Raw genomic sequence first — 22,969 nt, 5'->3', positions numbered from 1 at the left:
AAAGTGACTAAATCTGAGAACTGATGAAAAATGTGGCTATGCCTTTTTCATGTCTGTGTTTGGCTTTAGCATTTCTACTATCAGATCTTAAATTTGCCATATATGTAAAGTGGCTGGCAGTCCATGGTACAAGCAGCACGACAGGTCAACATTCTGTCCATCTTTCTAGGCTAAAAACTTATTGCATGGTCAACAGATTGTGATGGAAGGACGTTTCCTCTAATGCAACCTTCCAATTACACACCACACAGATAATCAGTATATTAGGTTAAAACTAAGTTATTGAACCCTTTACTAGTGTAGTTATATGATGACATATACAAATTGAACATGACTTTAATTAAAAAGCCAGAGTTTTTACACTGAAAATAGACTTTCTTTTAATACAGGGTAATACTGGCCACTGGAACCCCTTATCCCTAAATACATCCTCCCAGCATTTTGGGTTGAGATCTTAAAATATGGTACATGCTTATGCAAATGAGGATAAGCTGCAACAAAGGAAAACAGCACTAAATTCTATTTCAAGGCAACAAGCTAATAGACAACTGGGGGGGAGGGGGGAAATCAGGAAGATTCCCTAAAAGAAATATATTTTTTATATGTCTAACATTGTTTTTTCTATCCAAATCTGAAGTAAAGGATACCGCAACTCAGAGATTCTGACTTCGTATTACCATTTTAACTCATAATCCATTTATTTTATTTTTAGTCTGTTAATACTCAGGTATATTTCTTCAAGTATATGCAGCTTCCACAATGAGCTGTAATTCTCATTTATTTGGCCTGACAGACTTCCTTGAAACACCAACTGTTTGACTCTCAGTTATGGGGGAACGTAGAAGGGTTTGACACTGCTTTTGTGTCTGCAAGTCAGGCACACACACATACATACACACACACACGGAGAAAACTCTACACTGTACCAGAGCTTAAACACGCAAATTTTGGAAAGCCAACTACTAAGGAAACGACTACATTCCTCCACGGCTGTTTGACTTGTTTACTCCTGTTGAAGGACATCTCCTTTCGCAAACAAAGGTGTATTGGTATGACTGGATCTGAAATTTGTAATTGTGCTTCTACCTTTGCTCAAAAGGCCTATTTATTAATTTGTTTTATCTTCTAATTGATCCTACAAACTTTCAGAAAATAGTAAAGATTACAAAATTCATACTAATGTAAGATTACAGCTCAGATGAGTTTGAAGAACAGAGCAGAGAACTTTTATAGAGTTTAATCTCCCAAAAGGGACAAAGAAGAGGGTAAGGTCCCTTGCTGGAGGAATAGATTCTCTGAAACTGATCTTACAGCCTCACCAAGAATTAGAAATAGCTAAGATATTTCATCCAGCAAGAAAAATAAAGTCAAGATCTCATGAAGGCAGCATTCTCCAGTCACACGAGTTGTCAACTAGCAACCTACAAGCCAAATCAAGTCCAAAAGAGCAAGCCAAATGGTCCATGTCACACAGGCCACTACAGTGGGCACCCAAGGACTGCATGGTGAAGCTCCTAGTGCTGGTTGAGGGGCCAGTAGAAAGTAATACTGAGATAACAGGGCAAATATAGATATTTACACTCTACTATGCCACGTCTAAGGTAGCTGGAGTGAAATCAAGAGTGGAAGGAGACAGCTGGAAAGGGCTAACAGTTATCAGCATCAGTGGAGAGCACCTGCTCCCTTCATGGATCCCTGTGTCTCATCTCAGTTTCCATGCAAATACAGAGGAGAAAGAACAGGGAACAGAAAGAGTGGCAACCCACTCCCCATACGAAAAAGCCACAGCACCTGGGGTTCAGAGAAGGACACGCACACACTGCTCTTCTGATTTGCTGAGTCTTTACTTGTCCTCATTCTTGTTCCCTGAAAACTAGTTAAAATTGTGTCTTCGCTGTCAAAAGCTAGAGATGAGCAGACCTGATGTGCCACTAACATCTTTGCTAAGAGCTGCCTATGGCCTTAATGCCGTCAATATCAAAGTTACAACACTATGAAAGAGTGTTTAAGTAGCGAAAGTCTTGTGACCTTAGTTCCATTAAAAATAAAAAATAAAAATAAAAGCTGACATTTTAAAGAGAGTTGTTCTTGACAGGATTCTCCAAAGTAGAATATCACCCTTCATTACTGAAGTTCTTCCTTTCAAGAGTGAAATCTAATAGCAAATCACCTCCCGATAACTGAAAGAAAGTTTCCCAGACATGACCTAAAGAAAATAATTGATTTTTTAACTGAATTAGAATTCTAAGGTCTCACTTTCATACTCATATTAATTTGAAGTTTTTAAAAAAGTTGTCAGGAGGTTATTTTCACAAAGGATCTGTTGCAATCAATTTTAATTCAAACTAATTAATTGTAGTGCCGGAAAATTCTATTTATGTATGAGAAGAAAAACGACAAATCTGCTTTAAGCCCAAATCTCAACTTAAACCTAGCTATGCATTTGTTGCTTACAAATGCTGTAATAAGAACTAGCCATTTACTTGGGGTGATATTAAGTACTATTTGGAAGACAATACTTCTACAAGACACTTTTTTAAATGACTATAGCCAAAAATCTTTGTGCTTCATTAACAAAATAGATGTAGGATTTAGGAACTAATTAGGTTCAGAGAATTAAATGTGATCAATCTATTTAACTAAAAATCTGAAGCATGGATATGAGAGAAGATGCTTGCTTTTCTGTATTGTCAACTATCCATGTGGCACTGTTTATAGCTAGAAAATGCATAGGCAGAACTGGAAAAAACACAACAGGTTATTTCAGATTTAATGCAGCCAAGTTAGGTGTGCCAACACTCTTTTCATTGACCATGGTCTTTGGCATGACTTCATTATATAAACTGCATTCCATATAAGAACAGAATTGTTTTAAAGCCTTCTTGGCTCTACTTTCTACACTCCTACAATGACAACATCTCCTGAAGTCTTGATAGCATTAAAAGAAGTGATACATCCTTGGAGGATGACAAGAGTCAATTGACACGGGGCATTAGACTGAAGTCAGTCATAATATGGTTAGATTGTTCTCCAATTAATAACACAAACTGTCAAGTTTCATTTCCTAACAATTTAGGAGTTCTGCCAGACCACAAAAGGAAGGCGATATTCAACCCGTCTGCGCCAATTTTTCTATCTTACCTGCAGACTACAATAAAGGTCAGGGGTAAAGCTATCAAAAACGGAAGCCAGCTATCCATATATTTTCCCTTCTAACTGGGGAGAAAGCTTTGCCCAAGAGCTTATCTTTCCAAGTATCTGTGTGTGTATATATGTATAAATACTTTACCGAACAGCTTTTTTTAAGCAGCAGCAGGCAGTCAAGCAATCTCGTGAGGAAAAAACAACTACTAATCTCAACCACACATTTCCAAGAGCTCAGATTTACACCAAGAACAATGAATGTTTCCAGTTCAGCTGCCAGTGCTGATGCTTCAAGGGCTCAAATTTACTACAGTACTTCAGTAATTCACTATACTTAAAATTAAGCAGCTACACTTTGAATGTCAGAGGTCCCCATTTGCCATAAAACTTTTCTTAATTATCTCTTGTGAGGATAAATACTGGGAAAGAGCAGCTGAAATTAACACACAGGAAGATAAGGGTTTGTTTACTTGATCCTTCAGATAACCCTCAGATAAATCTTTCTCACTGAAGTATGTATATGTGGAAAACAAACAAAACAGTGCAAGTTGGTCATGATAATTTCTAAATATATTTTGTGAAAATCTGGTTCATACATGACTATTTTTTAAGAAGACTATGAAGTATCAGTGTACAGTTATCTAGACTATATTAGGTTTGCAATTCAATGTTCTTTGTGGCCTGGACTATCAAAACACTATCTTATTCCCTAATATCTTTGACTCATTCAGGAAGAACCGTCAGAAATGTTTTACTGAAACACCTTCACATATGCAGGTAAAAACAGGCACAGAACAGCTCTGCATCTTTTCTCCTTCCCCACACCTCATTACTCATGTCTTTACCATTTATCCTTACCATACATCTTTCAAATTTAAAATCAACTTAAATGCTTGTTGGCACAGAAACCTCATCTAAATACAAGGTGTTACACAGAACATCAGTCATTTTTCAGCATCATGGCAGACGTACAAAAAGTCTTTTCTTTAGTAGTGCCTCTGTTAATCAAAAAGAACAAGCCACTTTGGGTTGTGGAACTTCACTACAAATGCAATAAATATTTATATATCCTTTAATAACAGCACATAGATAAGGGGAGGAAACAAATTCTTAGCAATGAAAAGCATCTCATTTATAGGAAATAACTAATAGCCCAGTACCTTTTCTTCTTTTCCCCCTTACCACACAAAAATCTAGTACAACCCTTTTTAAATTACCAAGATTAGAAAATTACATTCTGATATGCCCAGCAGGGATAAACATGGAAAAATTCAAGCAAATCTTGAAATGGGCACCATAAAATGCAACAAACTTTCTAAGTAATTACTATTATTAGGTGCTCACTCACTACACATTAGTTCAGGGATACTACAGTACAGTCTCTGCATACTGAAACCTCTAGGCAAATTAAGAAGCATTATCACATCTTTGCAAGGGTTTCACATTTCTTTGTTTGTTGTCATCTTTTGTTTTTATGCACCATTTTTTCTGGCATGCTCTTCAGATCTGTGAGCCAACAGCAGCATTTCATTCTCTCCATCCTGAAACAAATTATTCATGCTACAGACAGCAGGAATCACCTGAGGCTTTCAGGAGGCTCTCTTGTGCTGTCCTCTGAAGTTAATATAAACTTACATGTTTTTAGGCAATGCTGTACCACATTCTTTACAGAGCAGGACATAGAAAATGTTTGTTCTGTAATTATTTTTTCTCCTATGTGCACACGCTTTCATGATCTTTTCTCTCACATGACTATATCACATTCAGAAAACACCATCACCTCAAAACATTGGCCTTCCTGTAATTTTTTTCTTCCTATCTATTTAAAATAAGTCAAAGAGCTCTCCAAGGAAACAAACACCAGTTGGAAGTAACCAACATATTTTTTAAATATAATGTAAATAACTACTTATTCTACCTACAGACACATTCTCTAAAAACACACACAAACATTCACATATGCTTAAAATGTTTAGAATAAAAGATGACTTTCTACAGGGGAGCATCCACAATCCCAAATACATAAAAAGCTTATAAAGGTCTTATCATTTCTCTTCAGAATAAAGCACACATTGGTACTGAAAATAAGATAGTTGTCTTACAGATATCAAATCTGTTTGACAACAGTGATGATGACAGGCAGAAACATTTTTACAGGAGGTTTTAATTTAATAACACATTAGGCCTTTACATGTTTCCCAGACACTTTTTCCTTTCGAAGATATCTTTTTAAAAATGCTTTATTTCAAAATCTACTCTTTCATAACAAACTAGTTTTGCACACAGGAGTCTTTGCACAATTGTTTCCAGCAAGGTTAAGAACTTCAGTTTTAGCAGAACTTGAGACACTGAAAAACTAAGACCAAGTAGCTAGAGGACAGCAGCATGAGCGAGAGGACAGCAGACTCGGAATGACTCAGAAATGAAAGGAGACTCCTGCGGTCTAATCACAGGGCACTGAGGACACTGCTTGAAACCTGGCAGGTGCCAGTTCTTTCTTCTCCTTCAGAGAAAACAGCAAGCAACCATACTTCATAAAAACCCATAAAAAGCAGCAGTTTCTTCATATCCTATCAGTCAATGTTTGATCCATACCTGTAAATGTCTTGTATATTTTAAATCCTATCAGATTAGTGTACGTGTGGATTTACTGAATCTCTTTAAAATCTCAGAATAAATAAAGAATAACTATATTTCCTAAGTGGGCTTTTCTATAATGCTCGCTGTATCACCTTCTCAAAAAGCACCATTAGATGCTATATGCCACTCCTTAAAACATTTCCTATAGAATTAAAATGTCCCATACCTATATAAACATCCTCACTTTATAGATTGGAACTACATGATAGCAAAAAGGGTCATAACTGTCAGCAGTACAAACCAATTCTGGCTCTCCAGTTTAACATTTGAAGGCCTGATGTTTCAAAGCACATCATATTTTAAAAGCACAACACACTAGAAGTTCAGAGTTTCTATTAATTTCAATTTCAGCTTGCAGTGTTCACTCTTCTTAGTCATATTCCTAGGTATCAAATTCAATCTTCTCATCAGCCACCAAATAAGAAGTACCCATATCCTAGTACTCTGGGTTATCTAATTAAACAACCACCCACAGAGCACAGAAATTCTTTGGAAAAAAAGAAAGCAAATCCATTGTCCAAAAGCTGCATTTCCAACCAGTCCCTAACCCTGAGATCATGTTCCTCTCATTACTCCTTCTCACAATGCAACCTGCTGCATGAAGCAACACAGGAAAACAGATTTCCTACTCTGTTTTGGTTTATGCCCAGAGCCGCCTCTTTGCCTGCGGAAGGAGTTCTGCAAGGACTGAGAACAAATACACCATTACGACTGTATAACTGAAAACTGTATTATAAGGCATTACATACACAGGGCATTAAGACTACACACAGAGCAAGCTTTATTTGAAATTTTTATCTTTTTAGAGACTCCGCAATACTTCCAAACTTTTGAAAAGCACCTTAAAACTGACACAGTATCAAAAAGCTTTTCCTTCCAGCGGACCAGTATCGGTCCCCTGAGTTTCATCAGCTCTCAGAAGGAATTTAAAACATTCCTGAAAGCAAGGATAGCCAATTTTCCTGACCCTGCAAACCATACAAAAGGCAACATGTGGCAGAGATACCCCAAGCTGCATGGAAAAATAGCTCTGGGAGAAATTCACAGGTGAGAGCTGACATCACACTGCTTTGCAGAGCCCTATAGAGCGCTGCTCTACTGCTCAGTTGCACGTACACAACTGGTCCCAAAGGAGACTCAATGCCAGACTGAGAAATTGCATTTTTCAAAATTGAACTAAATGGTCTTTTCTACTTCGTCATTATGCATATTTCTCCCTGTCTATCAATGTGAATCCCAAAGAATATTCAGAATCAGAATTCGGACAAGTGGGAGCATGTTTTAGTCTAAATACATGATATTGTTTTTCAGTTAGTACCATATCTGTTAAAACTTTTGACATGAAATGAGTTGACATTAACAAAAATGCAATAGTACTGCAAACTCCACTTCTTATAGCTTCAGTTTTTCATTTAGGCAAACAGCACCAGTAGTTTTCAGAAGAGAAAGAGGGAAGAAACACAGAATATTCAAATTGAAGTGGCTTCCTGAAAAATTCTGTATTTTACTGGCTACTATTATACTGTCTGTTCCATCCCTGTTTTACTCTCTATTTACCGTTCCAAGGCTATGTATCCTGAATATTAATTTTGCTATCTGAAGTTACAGAACAGCTCATTTTTTTCCATCAGCCTCCTAAGAAAAACCAGATCATGCTGCAACAATATGGCAAATATTGTTTTTATAAACAACACAGAAAGCCTCCCCAAAATCCATGACCCTACAATTATTTCCTTATTCAAAAAGCAACCCTTAGCCGTCTTCCAGTTTTAATACTCACTGCAGCTTGTTTTGTTTTTGTCACCAAAAAATTAATTCTCAAAAAATCAAACTCATTTGGGAAAAGGGTGAAGAGAGAATTCTCCAGAGACACAGGTCATTAACTGTGTATCCTAATTGCATGAGGAACCATTTAGAGGAATCTCTTTTCATTCGTTCATTTAAGGCACTGCTTTGAGAGCCAGCAGGATAAGAGTAACTTGGTGATACCAAAGCTCTGTAGCTACATTAAACATTCCCTACAGGGCTGAAATTGAATGATTTATTTCTTGCTAAACAGCTAACAGTCAAACATTTTCTAGACTTCTTGATCTTCTGTCAAAAGGTCTATTCTATCCAAAAGATTTATGACAGTAAATCTAGTAAAGAATGGCTCAGGTTACAGAGAGAGAACAGGCCAGGAAAATGCCACAGCACGTGGTATTTCTACATAACACTGTGACATGGAAAAAGTCACCTAGTTCTTTGTGGAAAAATCATGAGCATCACAGAGGAAGTGTTTTTATGCCCTTATTTGGCAGGATGCAATTTAAAACCTTTTAGAAGGCCAGGTACATCTGGTAGATTTTCCTTAACCATCTTTCACCTATAAGCAGCTTATAGTATGGTATTGGCACTCATTCATAAGCACTGGTTGGAGCTTAAGTAACTTCCTAGGAATGGGAACAGATCTGAAAGCAATCAACATTTATTACACTACCTGTTGTTAGTTTTTGGTACCCCTAACCATAAGAATCAGTTTGTTCTGTCAACGGAGGCTGACATGCAGAAAACCAATCATGTTTCAGGGAACTGAAGGGTGCTGTAGCCTCTATTCTGTTAACACAGAGAAGGGTGTTAAAAGAAAAAAAAAAAAGAAAAAAGAAAAAAGGAAAGAAAAAAGAAAGAAAAAGAAAAAAGAAAAGTGACTGGGCTACTAGCCCTGTCTCCTGTCTGTTCCCAGTCTCCTCTTCACTAAACAGCACTTCTCTCCATCTGTATACATGCAAATCACATTCCTCCTCTAAAATCGGTGTTTTTAGTATCTTTGAGCTTTCCATGTAGTGCAAGTACAAGTGCAATGTGCTCAGTCTGGTGAACCTAGGGAGGTGTCTCAGCACAGTGGCAGCATGTAGTTACCATTGGACTGAAGATAAAATCCAGTATAATCAGAGTCTGTTGTCTTCACTGAAAGGTAGGAGTCATCACTGAAAACTTTTTTTTTTTTAAAAGATGCATGATAGTCTGGTTATGAGGAATTTTACTTCATGAACATACTAGAGGAAAGTTAAGGGGAAACAACCCTAACTAAAAAGATCAGTTTAGCAGTGTAATTGCAATAGCACAAAAAATGACTGCTGAATGTCACAAGAATTACTGGAAATTAAGATGAATTCAGTGGCTAATTCAAATACAACCTAGAAATTGACTGTGATGACTGAGCACCAATAGTCATTTCAGCCAATACCTTTCTGCATTTAAACAGTTAGAAAAAAGAAAAATCATAAACACCTATGCGATTTGCATGCCAGCTTCCATTTCCAAAAAACCTTAGGCAGTTATGTGTCATTCCAGACACCAAAATGTAAAATCTTCATGACACCTCCCCAAGCTGTCCTTCACATGGAAGAAGTCTGTATTTCTTCCAGAAGAGTTCAAATCATACACATTCTCCCTCAATATACAGGCATCGTCACTTAAGCACAGATGCTACCGAACAATTTGGCAGATAAGCCTGCCTGAGATTCTCAAAGTTCCCTGCCTGAGATTCCTGCAAGATCTAATTGGAGAGGAATTCTCCTAGTACACCTACCTGTCAGAGCAAATCATAAAATAACACTGTTTGGTGGCTACTCTGTGCCACTTCCTTTATTTCCAAAAATCAAGTCATTGTAACTCTAACCTGAACCATGAGAAATCCAGGCTCAAGTCCTTCCCCTAATTTTGAATAGCAGTTTGAACTGAAAATACCCAACAACTGGCTTAATATTACAAAGATTTTGCTATAATGTATGCTGAAGGCTCTCATTCTCTCTTGAAACCATTCCACTTAAGTGAATAAAACCAGAAGCCACTTACTTTGCAGTAGCAAAGTCTCCTAACCTCTGTATTATAGGGTCATTACCATCTTCTTTTATCTGACGAACTTAACATCGGATACACAGTAAAAAATCTAAACATGAGAGTTTGAGGCACAGAAATTAAGATTACTCTACGAACAAGGGGTGCATAGAAGTCATCTGCAAGTTGATGGAACTGGATCAAGTCTGATACAACCACACAAACAAGAATTTGAACCAGGGCTCCAATATTCAAAACAAGTGTTTTAACTACCAGGCTATTAAGGCAGCTGCATTTCATCTAATAATTTCTTTTCCCCACCAGCCCTTATTTCCCAAGGAATAAAAGACTATCCTGGTTAAAGTGCCAGCTGCAAGAAAACATATTCCACTGTATTTAACCACCTCTCAAGAACAGGGCACTCTCTCACTGTTCCCCATTTGTCGCTCAGCTTGCTCACTTTGATGAAGACTATTCAGAAGAGTGAGACATCCGTGTCACCTTTATCTAGGCCGTGAATTTTAGGATGCAGCAAGTACATCAGTGATAGAAATGCTGAGCTGAAATCTCTTATCTGGTTTTAATTGGTGGGGCTAACTTGGACCCCAGGCACGTGAATCAGCTGGCATGGTAACTTGCTGAGAATAACTGTCCTTCTGCATTCTCTCAGCTTGCAGAACAGGGGCACGGAAATCCCATATGGTGAAACAAGATGAGACTAAATTGAATTACTCTCTATATAATCAGAGGCTAAGCAGACATCAGTTACCACCACTCAGCTGATGCTCTCAAATTTAATAGCATGCCCCAAAGCTACTGCCACCTCAACATGACCATGTTCCCTTGAAAATACTGTTTGGTGTCTTAATACTGGTAGCTCCTGATTTTCCTTTCTTGTTTGTCTGACATCTGCATTTGCTGACCCTCAGAAGAGTAAGACATTTATTTACTCAGTTTTTTGTTTTCAGGAAGTAGCTGCCTGTGAAGCAGCTGGGACTATGGGCAGAAGGAAATGTATATGGACAGACATCTACCAGTTTTTCATGTTTTCCTGTCTACTTGCTTCTTTAACCTCCTGTATACGCAATCAGAAATTTAGCTTTTTCATAACAGTGAAACTTCAACCACTCATGACTATTTTAAGTCACTATTTTAAGTACTCTTTGCTTGCACCATCCGTTGTTACACTCTGTAAATTTTGTAAGTTTTGAACCTTTTTTCTCACTACAATAGAATATGAAACGTTCATTATTTCTTTTCCTCTATACTATGTAGTATTTTATAATTAAAGTACAATAAAATTGTATCAGCCTTATAAAGAGAATTATCTTAGATAGTACTTTGAATACACACTATCATAACTTAACCTAGCACAAATTCTAATTTCATTTTAGTACAACAGAAAATTTGAACTATTAGTGAACATCATATTCCTTTCTCCAAGTCAAACAAAACTGTTCACACCTTAAGCACACAAAACCTTACCTGATCAGCTGTTGTGACATCAGAAAGTACAGCATCAGGGGGTCTCCTGGGTGGATTCACTGTTACCTAAAAGCAAAAGAAGTAATATCAATATTTCACTGCAAAAATCTCTTATCTGTACCCATGCTAGAATCATTGTAAGGTATTTATTAAGAGAAGAAGTATTTCCAAGGCTGTTTGGGTTTCCCTCCCCGCTTTTTATATTTAAGGACAAATAGGAAAAAAAATCTGCATGCCAAAAAAAGTCTCTTCTCAAGTTCATCTCTATAGAAGATGGTGATCCTGAGGCATCAGATCAGCCTAACAGTTACAAGACCTAGCTGATCAATTTCTTTCAAGTTATCCTAAAAAGAATTATTCACCTCCAAAAATTAGTTCTCCTGTAAAACCAAAGCTTTCCATCTAGTGCCAATTTCAGCTTATATAAACCAATGTTACACAGAAGTGAAAATGAAGCTTTTAAAATAACGCTTTAAAAAGCTCAATAGAATAAAAAAATTTACTACCTCACTTTTGAACTACATCACTTTTGGGCTTGTAATAGCTTCCAGCTCTTTTTTCTTTTTTCCCTTTGATTTTTTTTTCTTTTTTGTCTTTGTAATTACAAGCTGTATTTTAAGCCCTATGGCATTATAAAAAAGCCATTTCTCATGCAATCTTCAGCTTTGTTGTTTGGTTTCGAAGCCTGTAAACTTCACCAACAGACTGCCAGAGAACATCTTAGATAAGCACAGAGACAAAATACTATAACCAATTTAAACTATTAAAATAGCTGAATTTTTTACCCACTCTTCATGGAGTTTCCCTGCCCCCCCCCCCAAAAAAAAAAAAACACAAAACAAACAAAGAGAAACTAGCTTAAACTAAAATGAGAAGAAGCAACTTGACTAAGGAACCTACTTAATGGCAGTTTGCGTAAGCTTTTCCTGGAATAAAAAAGAAATCAACAGAAATCGAGGGCTGAATAGTTTCACATCTAAAACCAGTAGAAGCTCTCTTCTATTTATTACAGCACAGCAAATATACCACTTGGCTGGGAGGCTTAATAACATCACTCCTGCCGCCTTTGTCGCTTTGGAGTACAACAAGGGCCCTACGCATTAACTCACGCGGAGGCTGCACAGTTAGCAGTAACATAGCTTAGCAGGCTTGATAACAGAACCACCGCCTAAAAGGCTTTCAAAACACAAATGGCTTCCCTATGGATTTCCAATCAGTTTAAAAGAAACTCAGCCTGAGCCCTAAAGAGATTGAAACTAATAAACTTATGAATAAATTAAGGAAACCCCTTCGTCAGAGGGCATCCAACTCCAAGGAGAAACATAATTTACAAAAGGTGTTGCTCATGATAGACCTTAACTTGGAAATATGTTCACCTTGGTTCGCAGATGTAGTGAATCTGTAAAATGACAAAAAGATGCACTGCAAAATATGCCTGCTCAGTTAGGGATTGCTTTTGGCAGAGAGGGACATGAAGGATTTTTTTTTTTTATTTGGGAAGGTCTGTGAAGACAAAGTAGGAAAATCTGTGGTTTGGAACTGACTTCTTGCTGCAGAAAGGCTGCTGACTTTGCTATCCCTGCCTTATCTTAACTAGATTGCATATTTTATGTTTTCTTCTTTCGCAAGAGGTACTGTTGCTTGAAACATGCATTCTTTACATATTAAAATGTACAATAAAGTAATTTATATAGCATTCTCATTATTCACCAAAACAGAGTGAAGACATTATGGTTGCCATAAGTACGATATTTCACAAAAAAGTCCAAAGGCACCACACTGGACTCTCTGATGCCATCATTAAAGATTAACAACATTTCATTCAACCACTATTTTTACATGCGCTATTATAAAGCTGATTACAGAAGAATTAAGGGTTCTGTCACACAGAACATTATATTCCATCCACAAAAATATTCTGTGAATTTATTATACTGGACAGAAGCTTCTCCCATTTCCCTTTGAAGCAGCATGCATCTCAAGATTCGACCTGTAAAGTTACATATGGGAAAGCTTTCATATAACTGGTACATATTTAAGTAGAAAATAGCTTACAAATTTATAAATCTGTTATTATAAATAACTGAAAATATTGAGCTTATAATACTAGGTCCAGCTGACTATTTGTTACAGTAGTGCCTCAAGGCTCTAGTCTAGAACAACGTTCTGTCATAGCTGGCCCTGCCCTTATTACCATTCTCTCTTTAAATACTATGTTTATATGAAGTAGCTGAAGAGCTACTTCATGCATTTGGGCATACACACTATGCATTGTGACATTGTTTGTCACCTGCTAACCCTCTCCCAAGATGCAGGAGTTCCACTCCAGGGGAAATAAGAACAAAATTGTTATTTTGAGCTTTTTCTCCTCATGCTTTCCAAACTCACACACTCTTAGATTTATAAAGAGCTACACCTAGAGGTTCTTCCAGAAATTGCAAGCTCAAACCTAACACCATTTATCAGAGCACGCCTCAGCAAACAAACTAAGCTTTTTACTAGAGCAAACATCTTTTAATAATAATACTGTGCTAATAAATGTGACTATATGTTTAACACATGAAAAGCATTTTACTTATCAACATTAAATATTAACATACCCTCCATATATGTACACCCAGAATTATCACTAGGTATCAGTTTATTTTTCAGTATGAATAACAGCAGTACCCCCCCCCCCCACACACACACGAGAAATAAAATGTTCTGAGCTGGAGCAGCAGAATACACTGCAATGCTAAACTGAGGAAACACAGATCATGTATTCCCAACTGGGGCTGTGAGCCTTGAAGCGAAAGTGGAAATGCAGTCATGACAGGAAAGTTGAGATGGGTTTAAGCCAGAAAAACAGACTCTGTCATGAGCCTAGTTGGCACAATGCAGCAGCCCAGGAGAAGGCCCCTAGACAACGTCTCTACGATCTCATCCTTCTTCCTGCCATCCCTCCCTGCCCATGCTTAAACAATAGCAGCCAAAAACTCTGCTCTTACAGCTATGCATAASAGAGGTAAAGCTCCCAGAAGGTTCTTGAAAACACCAAGACCTATAAATAAAAGCAATTTCTTTGTTCTTGTTCTGATCCAAGAGGTCTCTTGAAGATCATGAAGATCAAAAGTAGACTGTGAAAATAAAACCTTTTTCAGCTAGTTTCTAACAAGAAATTTATAGCTCATTTATGGAGATCTTGATTGGGAGCAATTAAACAAAAAACAGGCAGTTTCTTTTGCTTGCAAAGCTTACATCTGGGCTTCCTAAAACCTAAAGTCAATATGACTCTTGTCAAATTGGACAGTTCAACTGATAGCCTCTGCAACCTGACCTACAGCAGCAGGAGTTTAAGGACTTCAGCACAGCTCAGAGTCTAACCTGAAGTAGCTTTTACTACTTTTATGTAATTAATTGGGTCAAATTCAGCTACTTCAGGTTACAGTCTGCTAGATGGTCTACTTCAAAAGTCCTTCTTCTACAAGATTAAATACAAATCCTGCAGAGGAGCTTTCTGTCCACAACATTCTTTCCAAATATATATTTTAATTAATTTCTGATATTATTTTCTAATTCCAAGTCCACAGATGACTGCTAGTTATTTCAGATCCCTCAGTAGACATTAAATCATGTCCTTACTTCCTGTGAAGCAACCGAGTCTTCACATAAGACTTGTTATTAACACATTATAGAAAGGATTAGATACTTATTGAGAAGCAGACAGCTTTTACCAGATGTAGTGTGGTACAAGATACCAAAATACCAGTTTTCAAAGTCTCTTTTGCTTTTTGGTTTATTCAGAGCTAAAGCGATCCAACTTAATTTAGATTCTTAACATTTGCCAGACAGTCTCTCATTCTGTATGCCAACAGGACATTTAATATCTGTAATTTCAAATGTTTAAATGTATGAATATCTAATCAGTAGCATGTTCAGCAATTCACTTTCTTTCCTAGTTGTGAGAACCACTGATTTTCCAGGCCCTGAACAGTACCATTCCCCTCAGACTCTTCAATGAACAGAACTATTTAGATTGAATTTGAGCTTGCACTGCTACACTGCTCAAATGCTAATTTACCATTTCTGGTTGATATAGCATATGTTTTTCTTGCAATATTAAGTTGTTTTTTTTTTTTTTTTAATATCAATAAGCTTGAATTTACCTTGGCTTTTTCAGATGTTCGCTTTCCACCAAATCCTCCAGCTCCAACAAAAAACAAAGTGAACTGATTATAACACAATAGCTCCTTTCCACAATAGGTATTCACTGAAAGACAACAAAAGAGGAAGGCTGTCTATTCTGCCTTTGATCTTCCTTTCTTTTGTAACATGGTAGATACAGAGTTTCAATTCAAACATGCCAAAACTCAGTTTAACAAGTTACAGAACAAGGGTCACTTTCACATTGCACTAGTCAGTGCCTGACTACTGAAGATTGATGACCTGTTTCAAACAACATTATCATGAATTTTCTTTATATGAAAGCATTAAAATTAAAAAATGAGCTATCAAAATGCTGATGACATTCAAAGTGTTAAAAATATTTGACAACACAGGGCTGAAATTAATATTTATTTCAGCATTTCACACACCATTAGCAGTTTATTTAAGTATGATAGAACTGTGCCATAAAATATGATGTATTAGAAGCTATTAAGAATCCCTAGTGTGGAAAGCACATTACCAATTCATACAAAGAGCTGTATTAGTATCAGGTATGAAAAGAGCTCCAGAGCAAGCTTTAGTTTAAGGTCACATACTACTTCTTTTCGAAGCAAGTTTTGATTTGTTAAACTTCTTGCACACAATCATTGAGATCTAGCTATTTCCAATTCCTGCCTACTCCACTCCATTAAGCCTTAAACTGAAATTTACTATAGTGTTAATAATGTTTATTTCCAGTTACAGAAGAAATTTAAAAACCACTAAGATTCTGCTCAAAACAGAACTTATGTGTTTTGCAGAAATAGACAGGCTTAATGTTAGCCAAATACAGAAGAAAAATACAACTAGAAGAAACAAAGGGACAGAGTACAGAAAACATCTTTTTAAAATTTTATCCATATATTGGTGGGGGGGGACCACAAGAGTGTTTGAGATTCATTAATCTACTCTTACAACCTAATTTTCCAAATGGCTTTGGTATATCACGCCTAAAGATACCAAAATTCAGCAAGTAATGACTCAAGGACTTTCAGAGACATTCAGATCCTTCAACTTGGATCCAAGAGGGAAGAAATATTTTTTATTTAAAATATATAAATACATATTATATTATATTTATAATATGTATTATAATAAATATTTATACTTTTTTATAGATAAAAAGAATCCAGGACAGGCTATTACAGAGGGCTGTTCCACCAATGAGACTAACAGCACAGCATACCCATATGACTAACCTTTTCAAACTCTCCTGACACACACACACCCTTGTTGAAGGGTGGCAGAATCTAAAATGGCTGCCTCCAGATAGGACCAAGTACTAGTAATAAAGAAGTTTGTTCAGTTTCCATAATGCAGTATTTCACTTACATAGGCAGAAGCCAAATTTTCTCCGAAATCTTTCCAAAACCAGTATTCTTGATTTCAGAACCTCAGATGCCCAGGAACAATGACATTAGACATTACACAGCTATTGCAAACTAGCTCATTTCTCAGCTCTCATTGAGATTTAACAAGGTCTTCAGCGTGGAAAGGCTAGCAGTCACTGTTAGAGCTAGTTAAACGTTAAGCCTGTCGGATTTAACTGCATGCCCTTAAAACAACATAAACCTTCTTACCATCTACGAGCAAGACAGCTCCTGAACCTTTGTCGAGTAGATCAGCAACAGTTGAAACTGAAGTTAACTGTCCTGTAAGAGAACAAGAATACACACAATGTTTCAAGGTTTTGCTTCAATGATGAACTGTGCAGCTCTCTCTTTACATTTCTTAAATAATAACAACAATAAMGTGAGTCTGGGGATCTTTGCAAATCTTGGTTTAGCGTAAGATTACATGGGAATTTATTACAAAATTAATGAAACTGAACATAGCTGAGCATTTGGGAGTTTGGAGGGTTTTTTGGTTTTTTTTGTTTTTTTATTAGAACCTTGTTAGTTTGTGTATTCAGAGCTAACAAATCACATTTCATACTCAAATATGTAACTCACTCTAAAGATAGCTCCTATCATGAAGAGTGTACCCCAACTTCAAGAGGGTTGAGGTGATTACAGTTCTACTGAGGGGAAGCTCAACTCAGGAGCTGATACTGACTGATTTATGAAGTTTTTTTGTTTGTTTTTTAAATGATACTATTGTTCTAGAGAGCTATGTAGGCACATGTATAATCAGCCTATGAAACGGAGGTGTGGGGGAAAAAGACCTCACTGAGTCCTCGCAATCTATTATCAGACTGTCCTGAAATGAATACAGCATTCACACATTTCCTTTTTGCTACCATAAAAAAACATAACATTTATCACTGGTTCATACTTTTTCTTCCCCCTGTTCTACACTCTGGAAAACCTCATTTTTTAAAAATAACTAAAGAAGAAACCCAGACACATGCACACATATCCTGAATGAGTCTAACAACCACCTGTCAAGTGCTGCAGTTTGGAAATACATATTCACCTAGGAAAAGAGCTTGCTACTGCAGTAAATAATATGTTAAGAATTTTGACAGGAAGAACAAGAAATATTTTCAAGCCTCCTCATCAAGATGTCCATTCCTCCTTAATATACCTAATTTAAATCTTATCCTCTTAGAGGTGCAAGGATGCAACCACTGTCAAAGTAATTTCAGGTAAACATTACAAAACTACTGTGATACAACCTTGGAGAAATAATTAAAAGTTCTGCTAGTTAATATCAAATAAGAGCAACAGCATGAAGCAACAGAAGAACAGCGTGTAGCATAAATAATCAGCTTAAATAATCGGCTCATTCCTTTTCAGACCACCTAAAGCGAAAACAATTACAGATTTATTTTTATTATTTCAAAGATTAGGCATGAGTGTACTAAGTATACTACCGAAGAGCAATACCTGATCCCACTTTTCCAAAGAACAGAGTTTCACAGTTCCTTCAACAATGCAGCAGGTTGCCTCTACTCTCCCCCACCCCTTGCAAAAAGAAGATGCAACAAATCCAGTTTGAAGCAGTGTCTCCCTATTTCCATTTATAATGTGGCTACAAGAAGTGTTGTCATAGTGACAAGCAAATCCACAACACAAAGGACTGACCTGAGGTTGGTAATGGCTTATACAGCTCCAGATACTGCTCACCATGCAGCATCTATGTAAAGACAGGCAATGCTATAACAATCAATATATTCTATTGCTTCTCCCATCACAATTACAAATGAATGTACAGATATTTCAGGAAGGAAACAAAAATATTACAAGTTTACAGAAGRGAATACATCTATATAGACAAATCTAGGAGTTTGCCTACTGTAAGAACTTCACAGCCCACTAAGTAAAAAAGGTCTAAACTACTATTCAAACTGTTAGCAGAGATTACCTATAGCATACAGCTACTATTAGAAAACAGCATTTCTCAAAATAAGACCTTTTTTTTTAATTTCCTCCCCAACAAAATATATTTTCAGAGCAAGATATAAGCTTTTGCATTTTAATAAAATATATTTATAACAAGTTAGAATTTAAACACAAAATTGGTAATTCATAGCAGCTTAGGAAAACACAGCCTATATAAGTGAACTAGACAAATTACTTCTTAGGATGCAAGAATACAAAACACTGAGTTTTCCTTTCCTAGAAGGAAGCACACTTATAAGTATTATAAACATGCTGATTGCCATCAATTTATAATTACATAAAGCATAGACAAAAATAGTTACTTAATTCTTTCATACCTTTGTGAAATCAATATCTAGTCCTGGAAGAGAAGGAACACCACCAAAAATTGAAGTCTGAGCAGGAATAACTCCAAAGCTAGGTAAACAGCAGAACTCTTCACTTCCTTCAAAGAGAAATTTTAGGTGATCTGGATCCTTAGTTGACATTCCCACACCAAGAGCATATAGAATAGGCTCTAAGTGAGTATATGTATACACTTTGGTAGCCAATTCCCGGCCAATGATGTTTGCCTAGAAATTAGAAGTTAGCATAAAATAAAACTTGGTACTCTTTAATATTACACATGTATTCTTCCTACAATTCTCATATCAAGCAATACGTKTTTGAGCATTTTTTTAAAAGTATAGTTGCATGTAAATGTGCTGTGTAAGCAATAAATATGCTGTAACGCATTACTGTATTTGTTGCAGTCCAGGAAACCCTACCACAATGCATTATAGCTTTCTGCAAGCAATTTACTTCAAGAATAAATGGTGTAACTTCACATGGCTCAGCTCCCAGCCGTGTTATAAATATCTTTTGAAAACCAATCATGAGTGAAATAATTAACACTGTAATAAAATTAGGAAGAGTAAAAGTACATATAAAAAAGGAGAGAGACAGAGAACAAAAAAAATGAATTGCCTAGCAAGCCCCTGCTCCTGTTTCTGAACAATACCCTAATTAAAGATGCTTGCAGAATTTACAAGCACTTGTATCATAGAAGATTCAATACATTTAACCTCAAGAGTTCCACCAACAGTAAGGAAAGTGAAGAGCGGAATCTGGAGATGTTTCTTATTCCACTTTCTCATTCCACAGTTTAAACCCACCTTTCTTTTTGCAGACAGCAAGCCGGAGTGGAGGTTGATTACCAATGGAATAAGCTTCTTTGCTGAAGGTTTTCAGCTAGCTATAAGTGTGCCTTGTAGGAAGAGGTACTTACAGTGTCAACAGCTGAAGAGACGACTGAACCAGAGCTTGTGGAATTCATAGAAACATTTCCTTGAGACTCTATCTGACTTAGAGCATCATTCAAAACACTTATGGACTCTAGAGAAAGGAAAGGAAAAAATCATTGGAAAACAGCCAGAAAGAAGATACTTCAATCTGACATGCCACAAACATGCAAGCAAATGAGCCTTAGCTTAGTACTTCTCAATTCATTTTTAAACACAAAAAATATATACTTACCAGTTGAGCACAGTGCTGCATTTTATAGACATCTATGCACTAGTTAGCGATAAGCAGTCTCTACACCTGCTCCATCAGTTCTGCACCCAGTAGTCAACTATGACATTTATTTCAAGTGCCTGAAACACAACTCATGCTATACAGCAACAGCTAAGCCAAATAGAATACGTCAGCAAATATTTGATTTCTTTTATTCCCAGAACCATGGTATTAAGAGAAGATAATGAGCATTATTTTTCAACTGTCTCAAAAGTAAGCATCTGAAAGTTAGTACACCTCTCCTTATCTTTAAAATTATTTGCAATACAAGTAACTGGGCATCTCTCCTGGTGGTTATCCTCTTCCCTGAATCACATTGTAAGGAAAAATACAACTGAGGCTTGAACAATGTCAAGATTACAAGAGATGATGCATAGAGGAAATACAGAGCTCAGCCACGGTAAATGCAGACCATCAAGGACATCTGTCTCCTTGAAGCTCAATATGGATAAAATCGATATTGAGCATTCTGGTGTTAGAAAGGGTCAGACAGAAAGTGGTGAAAATCATGCACAGAGGAAAAAAGTGTTTAAAGTAACGGAGAAACTCATTATTTAACTACTTTTACCTTTTAGCTGCTCACTTCCACTGCGTGGGTGTCCATCTCAGTTTCTAAACTCATATCCCCATACTGACTCCCACTGTCCCTCAGGCTCCTACCAACTGTGCTTCTCTCTATTGCACAGCATTCTTCTAAATATCCCTCAAGCTAGCTGCATATTTCTCTTGTAGATTTTTGATTTCCTAAACTTCAGTTTGCTTCCCAATCTTGCTGCCAGTACCACTGTAATATTTTATTTGTGGCCCGAGTCTCATGAAAAAATAGGAACATCTACCAGACAAATGTAAAGTTGTAGCCACTTCCACTAAACACAAGCTGTGGCTTTGGGTACAGGCGCTGTCACTTTGCATAAAGCTGAAAGCATGCAAGATATAAGGAAGCTGTAACTGACGAGAACCCTTTAAAAGGAAATCCATCATGAAATGCATGAAGGAAAGGCAATATTGAGCTGCTGGGAGAAGCAGACTGCTTCTACCACTCTTGCAAGGTTAGAACAGCAGCTTTAGAAAGACATTGCTTTAGAATCTGCAAGGGAAAAGTTTTGATTTCTGAATAATTCTGAATGTTTCCCTCCTTTTTATGTCCACAACCCATTTTCCATGCAGGGAAATAATTATCATTTTTAATGGTGAAATCACAAAAGTAGATTACCAATATATATTTTACATGCAATTACATACATTAAGACAAACAGTAATAGAGAAACCAATAATTTAAAGTATGCAGAATGCTGCAGTCTCCTGTATAAGGAGTCTTTCTTCCAGAGTACATGACATGACACGACTCTAAAAATGGCTAATTATTTAGTATACAGGTGAATATTAAGGTTATGTGTTGGGGGTTACCCTAACTCTAAAAGGCTTCAGCAGAAGCGGTTTTTAAACTTTGGCCTATGGCTATATTTGTAGTCAGCAACAGTACTTGACCTGGACCATATCAGAATCATTTAAGTAAGAGTCTTGCTGATTTTCAAAGCATATTTATGTGGAAAGAGCTCTCTTTTAGGATGGAAAGTTCTTTCAAGGGCTCCTGGGTTTATTTCTTTACATCCATGATAAAGACATCTAAAGCATGAGATGCGTGTATGGCTGTAGACCCAAACTTCTTGAGAGATTTCAGTAGAAAGTATACAATATGCATACATTTATGTTCCAAAGAGGTCTTAATAACTTTAATATCAACACCATTTTTAAAAAGAAACCTTTCAGGCAGTTTACAGGGGTATAAGTAAGCTACTAGAATATCACCAAGGGAAGGGAAAGATTTTTTTTTAAAGACCAAAGAAGAAAGTTGCTTTCTTTTTTCCTGAGCTATTAGCTTACTAAACTCTTCCAGTCAAGAACCCCAATACTATATTTCTTTCATCTTTAAAGGGCTGCAACAGTAATGTGTGAGTGATGTGCCTCAACGTACTAATTCACTTCAGTCTTCACTGGCCTTCTGCTGCCTGGTCTAAGAAGTTGGACTAATACCTATAGCATTAAATTTACAGTGATATTCTAGTAGTTGACCAGATATGAAACCTTTATGTGAGGTAGGGTTACAATTTCAAAGGAGAAGTAAATTAGATTATTGTATTAAATACTACAGAGGTTAAGATCAAGTCCATTGTTATGGGCTACCGGCTTGCCAAAAAAAGAAACATGAAATATTACAAATTCATTAAGTAGAAACTACTTGCTCCACATAAATGTTTCTCTGCTTCTGGTTGCAGCACCTTGTGGTTGTCAGTAATAAATGCAGAGACATAAAAAAAACAGATTGTGAATTCATGCCCTTCAAGTTAGGAAGTGAGTTTTAGGGTAGTTCACACAATCTTCATTTTTTCTTTTGTGCATTCATTCTGTGTACTGAATGTAAAAGAGGGGGAGGGAAGCATAGAGTGGTACATTATCATGAGGTTTCAGTCATGTAAACACAAAAGGAAGTCTGAAGTTAAGGTTTCACAAGCAAACTTAAATATGACAATTTCTACTTTTCAATACCTGACTTGACAAGCCAAGAGAGGTTCTTTTAAGATCCAAGAAATAGCATGGGAGGGTATAATCTCCTCAGAAACAAAAACAGTAGGAAATCTTTTTATTGATTTTGTCATTGTTAATGTTGATTATTAATTGTCCTATTATCAATGAATTCTAAAACCTTAAATGTTCACTACCCCCAGCATGGTCTGCTACTATAGAGCAAATCATGAGCAGACAGCAGGAAAAGATTCACCTGAAGAAGCAAGGTTGAGCATAGCCATAGCAAAGCC

At 36.6% G+C, this 22,969-nt stretch overlaps 1 protein-coding gene across 5 annotated transcripts in view; it reads right to left on the bottom strand.

Annotated features, from left to right (window-relative positions):
• Nucleotides 1-22,969, bottom strand: part of HSD17B4 (hydroxysteroid 17-beta dehydrogenase 4) — a 67,509-nt gene that overhangs the window by 21,391 nt on the left and 23,149 nt on the right. For all 5 annotated transcript variants that reach the window (XR_003257731.1, XM_026091091.1, XM_026091092.1 and 2 more), the window contains 6 exons: nt 19,867-19,973; nt 18,938-19,171; nt 18,303-18,354; nt 16,857-16,928; nt 15,237-15,340; nt 11,089-11,154 (listed from right to left, as the gene is read on the bottom strand). Coding sequence is in view for 4 of the 5 variants with exons in the window: in XM_026091091.1 (XP_025946876.1) it covers nt 11,089-11,154; nt 15,237-15,340; nt 16,857-16,928; nt 18,303-18,354; nt 18,938-19,171; nt 19,867-19,973 (635 nt within the window). In the remaining variant the exon portion in view is untranslated. The remainder of the gene's footprint in view (nt 1-11,088; nt 11,155-15,236; nt 15,341-16,856; nt 16,929-18,302; nt 18,355-18,937; nt 19,172-19,866; nt 19,974-22,969) is intronic.

This window comes from Apteryx rowi, unplaced genomic scaffold, assembly GCF_003343035.1.
Source record: "Apteryx rowi isolate R43461 unplaced genomic scaffold, aptRow1 scaffold_899, whole genome shotgun sequence".
Taxonomy (NCBI): Eukaryota; Metazoa; Chordata; class Aves; order Apterygiformes; family Apterygidae; genus Apteryx; species Apteryx rowi.
The sequence above is the reverse complement of the archived record's forward strand: the minus strand, read 5'-3'. Positions and strand labels throughout refer to the sequence as shown.